General features: G+C 31.0%; 1 protein-coding gene across 1 annotated transcript; it reads left to right on the plus strand.

Annotated features, from left to right (window-relative positions):
* Nucleotides 1–9,472: 9,472 nt before the first annotated feature.
* Nucleotides 9,473–13,341, plus strand: LOC118030139 (F-box/FBD/LRR-repeat protein At1g13570). The gene is made up of 4 exons (XM_035034138.2): nucleotides 9,473–9,631; nucleotides 11,640–12,552; nucleotides 12,640–12,798; nucleotides 12,918–13,341. Exons 2-4 carry the CDS (start codon nucleotides 11,698–11,700, stop codon nucleotides 13,191–13,193), a joined length of 1,290 nt encoding a protein of 429 aa, XP_034890029.1. The 5' UTR covers nucleotides 9,473–9,631; nucleotides 11,640–11,697; the 3' UTR covers nucleotides 13,194–13,341.
* The last annotated feature ends 3,928 nt before the right edge of the window (nucleotides 13,342–17,269 follow it).

Consider the following 17,269-nt stretch of genomic DNA (forward strand, 5'->3'; position numbering starts at 1 on the left):
GTTTTTTTTTTTAATACGCATAGGTTTTGAGATCCCAAATTAGTTTTTCTCGAATTTTTAGAATTGTATTATAAGTTGTTTATATAGAGTGTACTTTTACTTAAAAATTTATCAAGTTAATATTTTTTTTTAATATCAACATATTAAAACAATTCAAAAAACATAAAAAAAATAACTTAAAAAAATAAAAATTTATTAAAAAATATAGTTCAATAGCAAAAATAAACACATCCTTAGAATGTTTTCCATGACAACTTTATCATATAAAAAAAGAAAAAAAAAGTTTTCTATGCCTTCAAAAAGAATATTTGCCGTGTAAGGATTGCATATTTGTTACATGAAGTCATAAGCTACCTCCACATGAAGACTTCAATTCAGTACTTTTGCTGTTTTTCCTCTGTTTTTTAATTCAAACTTCAGATCAAATTAGTTTATTCTAATTATGGGTACATGTAAATTAATGAACACTTTGGGTTTCCTCTGAGATTTATTGAGTACTTAATTATCTACATCTCTTTTTAGCTCTCCCAATCTCTTAAAGCCCACTTGGCACCCAAGATTTTGTATTAAACGGCCAGCTTATTGCACAGAAAATAATAGGAAAAAAAACCACTAGTAAAAGAATTCTTATGATAGAAATCTGATACTTTCTAGGTTGGAAATTTAAGATTTAACTACAAGATAAATTGATCTTTAAACAATCCCTTTGTCGGCAGGAGTAATTATTTTTGGTTTGATTCAGTTTAGTTTGGTTTGGGTTCAGTTCGGTTAGGTTTTTTTTATTTCAAGCTTATAAAACTGAAATTTTAATCGAGTTTTTTTACAGTTTGGTTTTTTTAGTTATTTAATTTTAATTTTCTTAGTTTCATTGGTTTTTTTACCTACCTTTATTTGTCGGTATATTATGTAATCGAAACAAAATCAAGGTTGTGATGAATTAGACATGATGTAGATTAAGAGAAACGATTAACACAAAACGAATAGAAATAATAATATGAATATAAATATGTTGGGTTGGAGGAACATAAATATAAAATAAATTTATTTCTCAAATAATTTAGTGATTTTTTATGTTTTAAAAACATGAAAAATAAGAAACACGTTAATTATCTCTCTCAATTTCAATTGAATATATTTTTTTGTGTTATGAAATAATAACCCAATGCTGGTTATTAATTATCTTTCGAATTTTAGAAGCATGAACAATCACACTTTGCAAATGATCCACTCAGAAAGACACCAAATACTTAGTAGAGATGAGAATAGCATCTTTTCCGGTAGATAAGCAATGAAAAAAAAAAAAATTCTCTTGCCCTGTACTTTTGGTTAATTAACAGAAAAAACTAATTCTTGTGGTGATTTTATTGCATCAACTTTTTGCTTTTCATGTGGATTGGAATAGTTTGTATTTTTTGTATTTTTCATTTTGGTTTTTGAATATTTTTTCTTTCAATTTACTTTTTTTAAAGCCAAATTAAAGTCCAATTGCTTTTAATTTGTTAAGAAAAGGTAAGATTAAAAAATAGAAGATCAAAATTTAAAAAAAAAAGGTGAAAATAAATGGCAATTTCAAATTTCATTAGTAGTTCAATTTAATCCTTCTTTTTTTCTGAAAAAAAAAAAGATCAATTAAAAAATTCCTCACTTTTAATACTTTTTGATACCAAACTTTTATTTTCCTCACTTTTAATACTTTTTGCTAGAGGAGAAAAAAAGAGTTCTTAGATTACAGTATAGAGAGAGATTATCATCATTTACACTAATTACAACTATAAAAATAATTAATCTTGGCATCAATTGATTACATTTGATATATAATTAGAGTTTCATCTTATAATATTTTCCTTTCATTTTACCTTAAAGGTAGATTTGTTCCTCGAGAAGATTTTTTTATTTAAGGTTTTAAGTTGTTTTTTTGGGTTTTTTAAGACTATAAAAAAAGTTTATTATACGGTTCTGAGTGTTTTGGGTAAAAAAAAAAGTTGAAAAATAATTTTTTTAACTAAAAAAACCAAAACCTTGACTTTCTAAAACCATTCTACAAAGAACAAACAAAAAAATAAAACATCATTAATTTTTTATATAAAAAAATAAATGTCTTTCATCTCTTAAAAAAATTATGTAAAAGAGGATACAAACAAACAAGCTTCTCATCAAACTAGTAAAAAATTGTTTAAAAATATCACAACGATTACTTTTTAAAGTGTTTTTTACTTAGAAATATATAAAATAATATTTTTTTTATTTTTTAAAGTTATTTTGACATCAACATATTAAAATAATTTGAAAAAATTAAAAAATTATTAATTTAAAGTAAAAAATAAAAAGAAGTAATTTGTTTTTAAAATACTTTTAAATAGTAAAGACAAACATTCTCTGAGAGTAAAACCTGTAGTTGTTGCGCTTCTATGAAAAGTAGCCCAAACTATGCATGGTCCACACAACACTTCAGTTTCTCATCAAAGCTAAGCTTCATTTGTTTTACTTTTCAAAGCAAACAAGGCCTTCACTTAAACAGTAGAAGCTGACTCAGACAAACCTTGGAAGAAATTCTTGGAGCCAATAAGACACGGCCAGGTAAACAGTGACCGGATTAGGATTCACCTCCGCCACATGTTTGCTGAATGGCCTCCATAATCACTTGCTGCTAAAAATGATGTGCTGCTGTCCTTCGCCCTGACCCTTAGTACTTGGCCTCAGATTGTTCAGCTCCTCTCGCTGCCTTGTGTCCTTGTCAATTTCTTGTCATGATTGAGCACCAATAAGATGTGGGCTCACGAGAGTGAGAGAGACACAACCAGTCCTGATGAGTTAAAAGATTCATCATGTTTAGTAATAAGATCGATTTTGTTGGATAATTAATTAATTTATTATTTTAAGAAATTTGATTTAATTTTTTTTTAGTTAGAGTGTTTAGTGATTTAACATGAAAAGCCAAAAAAGTTGGTAATTGAATAGTAAGTAATTGACTAGAAAGCCATGTGAATAGTTGTTACTTGCACAAGGTTTTCTTTTATGAATATAGAGTCTCTTCGATGGTAAAGCTACTAATTTTGTAGAGAGATAAAATACAATGATATTTTAGAAATATAAACTCTGAAAATATATATATACTAAAAATAATAAGAAAGAAGAGATTGTGAACCTTTGACTTAAAGAATTTATGGTGTATTTATAACTCATGAATCTTGTTATTTTGTTAAGAGGAGGAGCTGAAGTGTAATTTTACGCTTATGACATTTTGAGTTGTATTCTAATTAAAAAAAAAACATATGTATTAGATTAGTATAAAATATTGAGTGGTCCGCATGGGGTTCTAGAAAAATCTCTCGCTAGTGTTGGGCTCGAGCTCATTATAGGTGAAAAATGGGTTCAAGTGCGCTACTTGGACCTAAGCATGTTGGGCTCGGGGTGTACTCCTGAACTTGAGTATATTGGTCTTAGGCGCGGAAGCCTGAGCCCACAAGGGTGCTAGGGTGCACACCCAGCAGGGCGTGCGTTTATTTTGGGTGTAGTACACTATGCATGCCCAACATGGGCTTGAGCTCCCACGCTGCTTAGACCCAAGCATATTAGGCTCAGAGTGTACTCCTGAACTTGAGTATGTTGGTTTTAGGCGCGAAAGCCCGAGCCAACAAGGGTGCTAGGGTGCACACCCAACAAGGCGTGTGCCTATTTTGGGTGTAACACCCTATGCATACCCAATATGGGTTCGAGCTTCTTACCCAAGCTCATGCCCTTTAGAGAGTGAGGCTTGAGCTTCTTACCCAAGCTCATACCTCGTCTAAGCCTACTTTTTTTGGACACCTGATGTATATTGGGCTTGGGCTACCAGCCTGAGCCTAAGGGATATCTTTTTTTTCCTTATTTTGGGGTATTTTTTTGATATATTTTATTTGGATCCATTAACTCTAAATTTGATTACTCCAAAATCATAATCAAACATTCTAAATCACATAGTGTGTATATCATAAGGGAAAAAGTATTTTATCAAATTTTAAAATTATTCTTACATTATAGAGAATTATTTCATTTGATGAAACCTAGATATCAATCATTCTTAACTTGTTCTAAAAATAAAAAATGAAATTGTTATAATAGTAGTTAAACCAACTTAACTAATTAGAACAAAATAAAAAAAATTATAAAACCTAATTAAGAAATAAATTTGAAAATAACAAGAAAAAAAAATAAAAAAAAATGAAACAGCAACCTCCAGGTCTAATATAAGTATAATGTGGACCTCAACTAACACTAGTAATCTAACCTTACTAGAAATTAGGTTTGTAAAACACGTTGACTAAATTTCATTCTAATATAACAATCAAATCAAAAGTTATGTTTGTTTTTGTTATAAAAAAAAACTCATTTAACTTGTCTAAACTTCTTATAAATCAAAATTTACATAATATTTTTGTCACTTTGCATCATGGAGTGTGTAGCTTGTGGGACTAGGAACTCTAGGGTGTTATGCACAAGATAAGTCTATTTAGACTGGTCAAACAGACTAGTGCACTTTAGTGCAATTTATTTTAGGCCTAGCCTAAACAGTCTAGTGGGAGCAGGTTGTTTGGAATTTTTTTTAAAAAAAATATGGTGTCATCATCATGCATTAATAAATTTAATGTGTTTTTTTCACATCAATAACACTGGTATTTTTACCTAATTAAGCTAGATTAGTCTTAACCATTAAACAATTTGTAAAAGCCAAAATAATATAGTTTAACATGCTAACAAAACATAGTTTAAAACTATATTTTTGGCATGTGCTACACTACAAGTCATCATTTTTTAAACAAAAACATTGCAAACATGAACTCGAAATTTTATGGATATTGAATAACATCTTTTTAAATACTGACATTATGATTGATCATATGAACCAATATTTTTAAATATTGAGATGATGACATATTAAATTAACCCAAACCAACTCTAGGTAATTTGAAAAACTTGCAACATAGATCATGAGATTGTGATAATCCTATATAAAAAAATCGAGTTCACAATAAGTTAACTATTTAAGGATGAAAAAAAAAAGACATTAAACTAAAAAAAAAACAAATAAAAGTATCTTGAGTTAGCCAATCAAACTTATGACATGAATAATAAGAACATGATGACTTGTACAAAGAAAGTTAAAAAAAAAGGGCAAAACCAAGAAAGAAAATTTTCCAAAGAAAATGTAAAAAAATACTTCAAGTTAACTAGGGTTAACTCGACGAACTTATGACCTAAATCATAAGACTATAATAATTTAATAAAAAGAAATTTTAAAAAAATCATGAAGCATAATTAATAACCAACTAAATGTTTATGGTTGAAAATGATTAAAAAAACAATATATATATATATATATATATATATATAAAACTCAAGCTAATTCAAGCTAACCCTCAAAACTTGTAATTCAGGTTATAAGAACAAAATTACCTTTAAAAAAAAAAAAAAGATTGATGATTGAAATTGATAATAAGAGGAAAATAATAAGACATGGCACACAACTTGAAAGAAAAAGTAAAAGAGATAGTTGCTAGCAACACACCACCCATTATTATGGACCACTCACAACACCACTATATAGCACTCACTAAGCCGCTTCAACTAACACGATAAAACATCATTTTTTTGTGGTGTAAGGAGGCTAAACACACCTCCTAATCTTTATAGTTATTTTCTATGTGCAATACATTTTTTTTAAAATTTTTTATATTGAAATGTCAAATATCCCGGTACCACCATGTAGGGGGTAGGTAAAATATTTTCTTGTATTTAAAGACAATTTAGTAGATGTATTATGTAAAAAATTATAAAATGACCAAGTTGACTTTGATAATTCTAGAATAAACAATGAATCCTGTAAAAATATTTTTTAATCATTGCTTGGCAACCTGATTTTTTGGTCCAAAAAAGTACATTTATTATTTTATTATTGTAATTTACAGTAAATTACAACTTGTTCACAATTTACCACACCAAATAAGGTTGTGTTAATACAAGGTCAAAGCCTCGAATTCCCAACCAAACTTTATAAGGATGTTCAATTGAGTTTCCAAACAACGTTTCCATCTTAATGTAATTCCTAAATGTTCAGAAAATTTTCAATTGAGTCCTTTCATTCACATTTTTAATAGCTTGTATCCAAATTTTACGTTTATGTATAAAAAACTCTTATTTTTTTGGTGAGATCTAAAAAAATGTTTGGAAACGCGGTTGTTCTCGTGTTTTCAAAAAAGTTATTTTTAAAACAAATTAATTTTTTTTATATGTTTTGCATTGTTTAGATGCGTTGATTTCAAAAATAATTTTTAAAAAATAAAAAATATATCATTTTAATGCATTTTAGCACGAAAAATATTTTGAAAAGCAATTACGACCACACTCTCAAACAGATTCTTAAACTTTTGCCAATTTGGATGAAAAACTTTGTTGTGAATTATTGGAAACTTTGGAGATCAATTAAGACAAATGTTTTTTGGGAATCTGATTATGATATGCATAGCCAGCCATTTGGGGGCTAACTTAAGGTTTTCCAAAAAAGGGAAGTAGGCCCTTGGGAATCGAGTGATGCATCATGTAAAAGTGAGGGGAAAAAACTTGCGTACATCTTACCTCAAGAGGGTATATGGCATCGATTAGGCCTAGCCATTGACATGGTAAAGCTTATTACTGAATTGAAAACTCAGCTTTGAGCATGTAATTGCCAATTTGTAGTGGTAGGCGATAAGCATCGAGGGAAAATGTATGGTTATGCATAAAAGATTTGATCACATCCATTGTGATCTTCTGATTTTGATGCGTGGAAATGGAGAGGAAAAGAGAAATACGGCTATTCGAAAATGGATAGGTTTGATTTTGACATGTCATTTCATGGAAGAACTCGCCGGAAAATCTTGTTGGATAAGCTCGGAGAGATTGAATCTTTAAGGTTTTTCTAGTTCTTCATGATATCTACTTTCTTGCCCGGTCCTATACTAGGAACATGATGGTTAGATTATTTGTTTTATTTATTAGAACTTGTTTGAGAATGTAGTTTTGTTTGTTTTTTAAAATATATTTTATTTATAAATATATTAAAATAAATTTTTTTTTTAAATTAACGTATTAAATTGATTTAAAAACATCAAAAAAATATTAATTTAAAATAAAAATAATAAAAACTTTTAAATTTTTTAAAATATAAAAACAAACGTTGAGATTCCTTGTTGAATACATTTAAAAATTGTTAAGTCCTCAACAACGCAATTCAATTTTATTTTATTTTCTATCCTATTTTTCTTTGTGACTTCGTCTATTGACTGCAAATCCTAAATTTTTATATTCCTCTATAGATTTGAACAAAAACACAAATCTCATATCTTATTTTCTCACCTAAAACCCATATATCTCTCTCTTTGTCTGTTATATCCAAATCTATCAAATAAATTTCTTTTCAAAACCTTTTCTCTTTTAAACTCAATTCTCTTTAAGTATTTCTTTAGTTGACATAATTTGATTTCTAATCATGAATGAATTCTTTGTTTAGTTTATTTTTTTACTTTAAGTGATGATTTTGGGTTAAGATTAAAAAAAATTAAATAGATTTCAAAAATCTTAAACTCTTTCAAATAAATGCTAAAAATATATTTTTAAATGGTTTTATCATAAAAATACATTTATATACATATATTAACATTTATCGAATGTCCTATATATTGGTGAATTTAAGTAGGTAATGCACAAGTCAGTGACAAACATGTTGTCGCGAAGAATTTTTCTTTACAATATTATTAAATTTATTCAAATCCACAATGTCAACATGGTGACCCATGGAGCCAGCATTTAGATGAAGCCAGGTTGCAAACTAAAGTGAGTAGGATCTTTCCCAGTGTGTCCCAGCTCACGTGCTGACTAGGTTAATTTAGCTAAATTTTTGTTTGATTTTTTGTGATATCGTGATAATTTTATAAAAATTAAAAAAAAAAACTGAATTCACAATAAGTCAATTATTTTAAAAAAAAAGATATTAAATTAAAAAAAAAACAAATAAAAGTACATTGAGTTAACCAATCAAACTTACAATATGAATAATAAGAATATGATTATTTATAAAAAGAGAAAGTTAAAAATAAAAAAAGAAAATTTTGCAAAGAAAATGAAAAAAAAAAAACACTTCAAGTCAACTAGGATTAACCCTACAAACTTATGACTTGCATCATGAAACTAGAATAATTTAATAAAAAAAATTAAAAAACATCATGAAACATAATTAATAACCAACTAAATGTTTATGGTTTAAAATAATTAAAAAAAAAATATAAAAAAATAACTCAAGTTAATTCAGGCTAATGCTCAAAACTCGTGATTTGAGTTATGAGAACATAATTACCTTAAAAACAAATGAAAAAAAAATATGAAAGATTGATAATTGAAACTTTATAATAAGGAAAAAATAATAAAATATGGCACAAAACTTGAGAGAAAAGGGAAAGTAAAAGAGATAATTACTAGCAACACACCATTTATTATTATTGGCCACTTACTACACTACCATGTAACACTTAATAAGTCGCTTCAACTAACACGACAAAACATGCTAAATATACCTCCTAATTTTGATGGTTATTTTCTATGTGAAATACATTTTTTTTATATTAAAATATCAAATTATCCCCAGCACCACCTTGTAGAGGCTAGGTAAAATATTTTCTTGCATTTAAAGACAATTTAGTAGATGTACTATGTAAAAAATTATAAAATAACCGTGTTGACTTTGAAAACTATGAATCCTGTAAAAATATTTTTTTTATCACTGCTTGGCAACCTGAATTTTTGGTCCTAAAAAGTAAATTTATTATTTTACTATTATAATTTACAGTAAATTACAACTTATCTATAATTTGCCACACCAAATAAGGTTGTGTTAATACAAGGTCAAAGCATCAAATTCCCAACCAAACTTTATAAGGATGTTCAATTGAGTTTCCAAACAACGTTTTTGTTTTAATGTAATTTTCAAATATTTAGAAAATTTTCAATTGATTACTTTCATTCACATTTTTAATAGCTTGTATCCAAATTTTACGTTTAACTTTTGCCGATTTGGATGAAAAACTTTGTTGTGAATCATTGGAAACTTTGGAGATCAATTAAGACAAAAGAAGAAGAAGAAGAATAAGTTTTGGGAATCAAAAAGATAAAATAACCCTCAATGAAAGGTATTTTTTAAAAAAAATTTAAGGGCAATGATGTAATCTAACTGTTTTAAAATTAAATGAAAGAAAAAAAAACTCATTAAAAAGTTTAATGTTATTTTGACGTCAAGAGTAATAAAATAATTATAATATACAATAAAATTTTTTAAAAACTATTTAACCCTAATCATTATTATAATGATTAATGGGTTCATAAAAAATACATACTTCTCTTGAAACAAAGCTAAATAATTTTGCTAACTAAGGGCAAAATAGTAGTTTACAGTTGACAATGCGTGGAAAAACCTGAGCTCTTGTTATAATTTTGGATCGATGTCGTATTTTTAGACAGAAAACCCCTTTCTTAAACACGGGTCCACACTCTGGCATACAGACAGAAACGAGGACGCTATTGCACTCCTGTTGACACCATCTCCGGTCACCGTCTTCTTACAAGGGTAACATCTCAATCTTCTCTTCTCTTCCCTTCTCTTCTCGTTTTATGGTTGAAAAAATATGCTTATTGGCTAAATTTTAGTTTCTTGATTTAGTAAGATGAAATCGTGTCGCTGTTGTATTGAGTTTTGATAGATAAGGAAGCTAAAAGTTTGTGTTTTGATCATCTGTTTAATTGGCTTGAATTTGATTTTGTGGAAGAATTGTAGGAAAGACTGTTTGTTAAGGAAACGAAGGAAAATAAATGGGCTGTGATAGTTGGAGTTTTTATCATAAATTTTTGCTTTGTTTCAAGTAACACGATCATTTGCATAAATAGAACCGAAAGGCAAACAATCTAGGTTTTCCTCTGAAATCTAAAATAATCTGAATTTGTTTCTTTTTATCTGCTCGCCTTTTAGTGATTTGCCAATAAATTTGAAACCCCATGACGATTCTCTATGCTTGTGAACTGGCAAGAGAACACCAGTGATAATGATGTTGTTGCGGTAGTTGCATACCAGTGATGCATTAATACAGGTGCGGTCAGTCTCATACATTGATGCACCACACATGTATGCAATTCATGCACTGTTGGGATGCCAAGCAAAATGCGTGATGGTCCCCAGCGTTGGTCTAAATCGACTGCCGCTTGTTTGGTTGTTTTTGATATTTTCCCCTCGAAGAGTTATGTTTTTTCCTTGTTTGGTCCCTATGGAGAGAAGTTACCTTATGCAGCAAGTGTGGTGTTTCAAATTCCTTATTGGGGTTTGGTTTTATGGATTATGGATTGTTGAGGTAAAATGGTATTTTAATTAGGATAAATGTGATAAACCAGCTCAGATGTGTCCTAGTATGAGTTTCAAGAATTTTGCAACCATGCGATTCAGCAAAGGTGGTATGTTTATTTTCTCTTTATCTGCTCATCATTTAGTAATTTACCGATTACATGGAAACTCCAAGAATCTCCTCTGTGCTTATGAACTGATTGGAGAACACCAGTGATAGAGGTGCTTGTTGCCATCGTTGCATCCCAGCTATGGATGTAATACACTTACTGTGCGTTCATATGTTGACATACTACACATGTATGCAACGCATGCATGTCTGGGATGTGAAGCAAATCAGTTGTTTATCCCCTGCATTGGTTTTAATTGATTGCTGGTTGTTCTGTTCTTTTTCAATCCCCCCCCTCCCAAAAAAAAAAAAAAGGGGTTTTGTTTCTTCCTTGTTTGGTCCTCCTGATCTGCAATTACTTTGTGCTTTTTAAGTGTGATGTTTCCGCTTTCATTACTTAAGGTACTCCGGGTTTGGTTCTATGGATCATAGATTACATTGCTAGGTGAAATAGCCTATTAATTAGGATAAATGTGATAAACCAGCTCAGATGTGTCCTGGCATGAGTTTCAAGAATTTTTTGATTTTGTTTTTCCGCAGAGATATATGTGATCAAAGACTTTCTCAATTGATCTCACTCACAATTTCCTGCCATTATCTTTCTCTAGATGACATGTAAATAAATTTTTGATGAAGATAGTTATGATGATTGTTGGTTATTGTCACTGAGATGTTAAACATACAATATAACTTCATGGGTGAGTATTTAGACATTTTCAGGGGTAAAAACACTCTTATTTTTTTAAAAATAAATTTGTGTGCGCGCGCGCCTTTGGAAGATTACGTTTTTAGCTGATACAAATTGAGTAATTTTCATTTTTGTTCTATTAATCTACACATACAACTTCCAGCTCTTGGCTGAGAAGGTATTCTACATTCTATAGATGATACTGAAATGGTATTTATTGATGTAACCGAGTGAATTTCACCTGCTTCCTCCTAGGCGCATGCTGGCACATGTGATTTAATGAAGGGTGTTTTTTCCTGCTTAGATCAGTTATTTCTGTTTAAACTTCATAATTTACCTATTAATAGTGATGTTATCATTCTTATTATATTTCTGTTACCTAATCAGTTTTGCTTTATTTCTTGTATGTTTTGACGTTGTGATTTTAATGCATATGTGTTTTGCAGGTTATCATGCTCATTATTGGATGTGTTAAATTTAGCTGAAGAACTTACAAAAAAGATAATGAAGAAACATGGGAATCTTGCTGAGACGGAAAAGCAACTAGAGATTGATAGGATTAGCAATCTGCCGTGGGATGTATTGGATACCATCCTTGTGCGCTTGCCTCTTAGAGATGCTGCAAGGACTAGTATCCTATCCAGTAAGTGGAGATATAAGTGGACTAATCTTTCACAGTTCATTTTGGATGATAAATGCATCCACAATTCTATATCAGACAAAGCATCCAGATGGATAGAGATTAGGAAAATCATCGATCAGGTTCAATCCAATCACAATGGACCAATAGAGAAATTCAAGCTTGCGGCTTATTGCTGTCCAAACTATTCTGATTTAGACCAATGGATAAGGTTTTTAACAGAGAAAGGTATCAAGGAGTTAATTATCCGGGAGTTCAGTGTCATTAAGCATTTTAAGCTGCCTGATTCTGTTTTCTGCGGTCCAAAACTCAGTCACTTGGAGCTATATGGTTGCATATTAAGGCTTCCTTCATCATTCAAAGGATTTGATTGCCTTAAAATCCTCCAGCTCAATCATGTTTTCATAACAAGCGATACACTGGAACATTTAATCCGTAACTGCCCTGTTCTTGAGAAGCTGACACTGTTGAACCTTCATCATCTGGCTTGCGTAAGGATATATAACCCAAACCTGAAATATGTGAAAATAGATTCTGCATTTGAAGATATCTGTCTGGGACATAGCTTGCTTCTAGCCAGTGTTGATATTCGTATGTTACCTATGAATGGGGGGATCACACGTCGGCATCCTGAGCAAGGGAAAGTTTGCACTTTAATCAGAGTTTTTGGTTATCTGCATGGTATAAACAGGCTAAGCTTATCCAATCAATTTCTTGAGGTATGCAGTTCTCTGTTTTTTTCTAGAACTTGAAGTGGACAAACAGTTTAAGCTTATCTGTTGTTTTCTCATGCATTTTTTTCCTAGTTTCTTGCCAATAAAGATGAGCCAGAAAGACTCCGTACTCCATTCAACAGCCTCTTGGCCCTTGAACTAAAAGAAATAAGATTTGCTAGTTTAAAAGGCATAGCAGCTTCCATTTCTATACTCAGAAGCTCCCCAAATTTGGAAGATCTTCTTGTTACTGTGAGTTACTTGACCAAATAATTGTAAACATTTATATACCAATTTTTCAGTCTATGGAATAGGAAATCGAGTTACTTAAATTGATATTCTTATAGGAATTCTCTTGTTGGCATGCTTAGGTTTACCCATGTGAAGATATTTCCAAACCTGTCATGGATTTGGTGACAAAGCAGCTCCAGAGTTACTTTTATTTTAACCAACTCAAAGTGGTGAAGATTCGAGGCATTAATGGCACAAGAATCGAGTGGGAATTTCTCAGACTCATACTTGCTCATTCACCAGTGCTCGAGTCAATGACTATTGTAAAATTCAAAGGTGAGAGAATTTCTGAATCATTCTTGCAGGAAGTTGAGCGAGCTTCAAAACATGTCAAGTTTATTAGTTTAGCTCTGTAAGTTTTGTTTCTCATGATGGCATTGCCAAGTTTGCTGTTGATGTTGTGTTCTTCACTTTTTTCTTTGTAAATTTTAATGTTAAGGTTATTAAACTCGGAACTTTTTAGTCATCTTTCCTTTGAATACAAAATTTACAGACTTGGTTCAAGGTATATTTGTGTTATTTTGGACGTGGGCTTTTCATGCTCAAGGGGCTAAGGCATGTCAGCTCTTGATCCTTTAATTGCAGGTAAAAATATTTTGCTAACAGTGAACAGGTCAATTCTGTGAGCTATAACCAGGAGATTTTGGTTGCGTTCTGCATTATCCACTGTGAAATGTAATATTTTCCTCAGCAGATTGCTGGTATGCATCTTAGTTGTGAATACGAATGGTCTGCAAAATAAGTTTTTTGAGTGTTGGGTTTTGATTGATGATTTCTACTGGTAAGAACATGTACACCTGGGAAAGGGGAAGACAGAGATAGATCAGACTTCGACAATATGCTAGAAGGTGAAGAACCTACCCCCATTTATAACCCTATTGCTTGGTAAAAAGCAATTGAACCTGTGGATTTAAAGTGGATTTGGGCCAAGAAAATGTAGCTAAGTTTCTCCATAGCACAACGCTTGCATGCTCGAGCAATATGTCAATGACAATACGAAAAGCTAATTGGAGAAGCATTTTTACTTTAGCTCATGAGTGAAATCACTATTTATTGGAATAGTCATGATTTCATGGTTTTGTTTCTTCATCTAAAAAACTTAATACTAGTTTTTAAGGGTATTTTAGTTATTTTACAAGGTTTATTAATCATTATTAAATTAACCTAAAAAATATTTTTTTTTCCATTTAAAATGAACAATCAACAAAATGTCAAATACTAAATGGGGAAATGACCAGAGTCAAATGTCAAATGAGAAAGAAAAAAAAAAATTCTTTAAGAAAAATAAAAAAGAACAACTTAAGTCACCTTGGACAAACTTGTAAGACTTGCGACTTGTAGCAAGGGAGCATGATAACTTAGATAGAAAAAAAAAAAAATAATTATAAAAGCTTAATTTCTAGACAATCTAATGTTAAAGAATGAAAAAAAATTCAACGTGAAAAAAAAAAAAAAAAAACAACTCGAGTCAGTTCGGGTTAATTTGTAAAACCTTTTTATGTTTTGTGAAACTATTTTTTATCTCATTATATGATAACAAAAACATACACTTACAAAGTTGAGGACCAATCAAATATCAGAAGGTTTGTTTGATCTCACAGTAATTTTATAGAAAGCAAACCAAAATAAACTATGAATCCTAACTTAAAATCAATAAAATATTGAAGGATAAATTGAAAAAATAAAATCAAGATTTTTTTTATAAAATACTAATGTTGGAAGGATTAAATAAAAAAATATAAAAAAAAGAATCAAAAAAAAGAAATCATCTAAGTTGACCTGAGTTATTCTTTTAAACTCATGATATGAGTTATGTAACTGAGATTACCTTATATATATATATATAAAAATAAAACAATTACAAAGCCTAGTATCCAGCTAACCCATTTCCCAATTAACACAATATCAAAAGATGAAAATAAAAACAAAATTATTCAATTAAAAAAAGAATAAAAAAAGAGTCACTTGAGTTAACTTACGTACTAAACTCGCAACTCGGGTCAGGAAAAAAATAAACATATAGAAAATATACTAAAAAAGATTTAGAAAGTCAATTCCTAACCAACTCATGTTGAAGAATGAAATGGAAGAACAACAAAAAATACTCAAGTCAACTTAGGTTAACTTAAGATGCATGTGATCCACATAATAAAACTAAGACAACAGACAGAAAAAAAATCCAAAAAATAACAAAACTCAATTTCAAATTAATTAATTGTTGAAAGATAAAATAATTTTTTTGTAACCGGTAAAATCATAAAAATTTTAAATTAGATTTGAGCTTTTCTTGATTGTGTCTTGAGCTAAAGTATTTAGACTTGAATATGACATTTATCTCTAGGCTTAATATTTCCTATAAAACAAGTTCGTTATCAGAATAGAAATCCCTCTTATCCTTAAATTAATAAAAAATGTTGGAGAATACATGTTTTGATGGTTGTGTGTTCTTGCATGAACTTAAACTCTTTGGTTTTTTTTTTTTTTTTTTTTCTTCTTGTTTAACTTCTAACCCAATAACTTTATACACATTGGTCATATGAACTTATCAAGTAGAGTAATGACGGGGAGTAATTGTTTGCTCTTACAAGTAACATAAAAAGATTATTTATTGTTTCTTTTGTTTTGTTGTGCTATTGATAAAAAAGATGAGCGGTCATGTGTGATTAATAAGAAAAGTTGATGTACTCTAAGAAGTTAGGTTAATGGAAGATGACCATTTCTCAAGAAAAGTAATGTTGTAGTGACAATTCATGTGTAAATATAGAAAAGTGCGATGTTGTCATGAATTTCTTGAATATCTTAATTTTGCATTGTGACCTGTGTCCATTGCTAGACCTCTAGGAATTTGCACGGAATTGGGATTCGGTCTGGGGATCGTTGGTTTGAGTCTACTTGAACCGGAGAGCAGTCCCCTTGAAAAAGTGGCGCAGATATGATTTGTTGTCGCCGGCCAAAAATTTAACGGGCAGCACCTATGTGCAAAAAAGGGGACAAGATTGCTTTCCGTTTGGGCCTCAAACGGACAGCCCCCCCCCCCCCCCCCCCCTTTTTTTTCATCATCATCATAGCCATACACAAATTTCTTCTATCCACTTACTCAACTAACCTGTTCCATTTTTGAATTATTATTATTTTATGCAATCAAGATAGGGAATTTCCCATTTTCAACTCCAACAACTGCTGCTATGGAAGAAGCAGACCATTGCTTCAAGGCTCTGCAAGCACTTGATTGCACAGGAAAACCGACACTCCTGGGAAAGGCCATGATTCGTTATCCCATGAGTCCTCGCCACTCTCGATTTCTCCTTACTGTTATCCAAATGATGAGGAAACAGAATAAGAAAAATCATGCGAGACCAACTGTTGCTCAAGAACATGCAGTTGCAACAGCTGCAGCAGCGAACCTTGCCTAATCCTTTTCTCACGTGTTTTGGAGGAATTTGAGAAGGACCGAAAATCTACTACATATACTTCTTCGAGTCTTTATAGAAGATGTAAATTTGTCCGAGCAGGATTAATTATGGACTCATGGAACCATGGAGGATGTAGAGCAAGCTTGGAGGGATTTGTCCCGTGAGAGCTCTTCGAAAAGAATCTAAAAGAGAACGAGGAAGGGTCTAACGTGAAGCTATCTGTGCTGGTTGGATAGATAGGGTTGCCAAACGCGTCAGAGGAAATTCAAGGTCAATGGAAGGACATAGGAAAGCAAAGGCAGTTCGGTATCAAGCTTGCATGGTTGATGAGATTGTATTTCTTAACCGTCGGTCCTCTCTTTATCATGCAGCTCCTGAGTTTTTAGTGTACTCTGATTTGCTGCATACAAAATGGCCATACATTCATGGACCAAAAAGCGTGAAACCTGAATGGCAATTATGGCGAGTCTTCGTGTGATTTTTCTGAAGTAGAACACCATAAACCTTTTTATGATCCTGAAACTGACCAAGCATTTCATGCGACTGTTCCATTTTTTACGCTTCATCTGTGGGAGCTTCTGCAATGTTATTTGCCATTTAGAAGGTGAAACTTTTGAAGGTATTTGCAAATTTCCAGAACTGGTCCGATCTTTGTTCTCTGCAAAAGAATCGGACATGGAGTGCTAGGAGTTCTAGAAAGGACGTGGAATTTTTTGGAGGCTAGAAAGGTTTTTTCTTTCTTTCTGAATCCTCTTTAGAATTGTTGTTCTCTAGTTTGCTTGCTACTATACCAAAGCCTAGCTGAAGAACACTTCATGACACACCAACACATACTGCTCATATTATTTCGAAGTCAATGATTTGACTCAGAAAATTATAGTCCACGATGATCAAGGCTAAGGAGCATTATTTTTACAGGAGATGTGATCACTTCGAATTGCGAAATCTTAAGTCAAAGTATATGGAACACATTGGCTCTCAAAGTAAATTGGATCCTCATAGAATTGTCACTCAGTAGG

Source organism: Populus alba, chromosome 17 (genome assembly GCF_005239225.2).
Source record: "Populus alba chromosome 17, ASM523922v2, whole genome shotgun sequence".
NCBI classification, from domain to species: Eukaryota; Viridiplantae; Streptophyta; class Magnoliopsida; order Malpighiales; family Salicaceae; genus Populus; species Populus alba.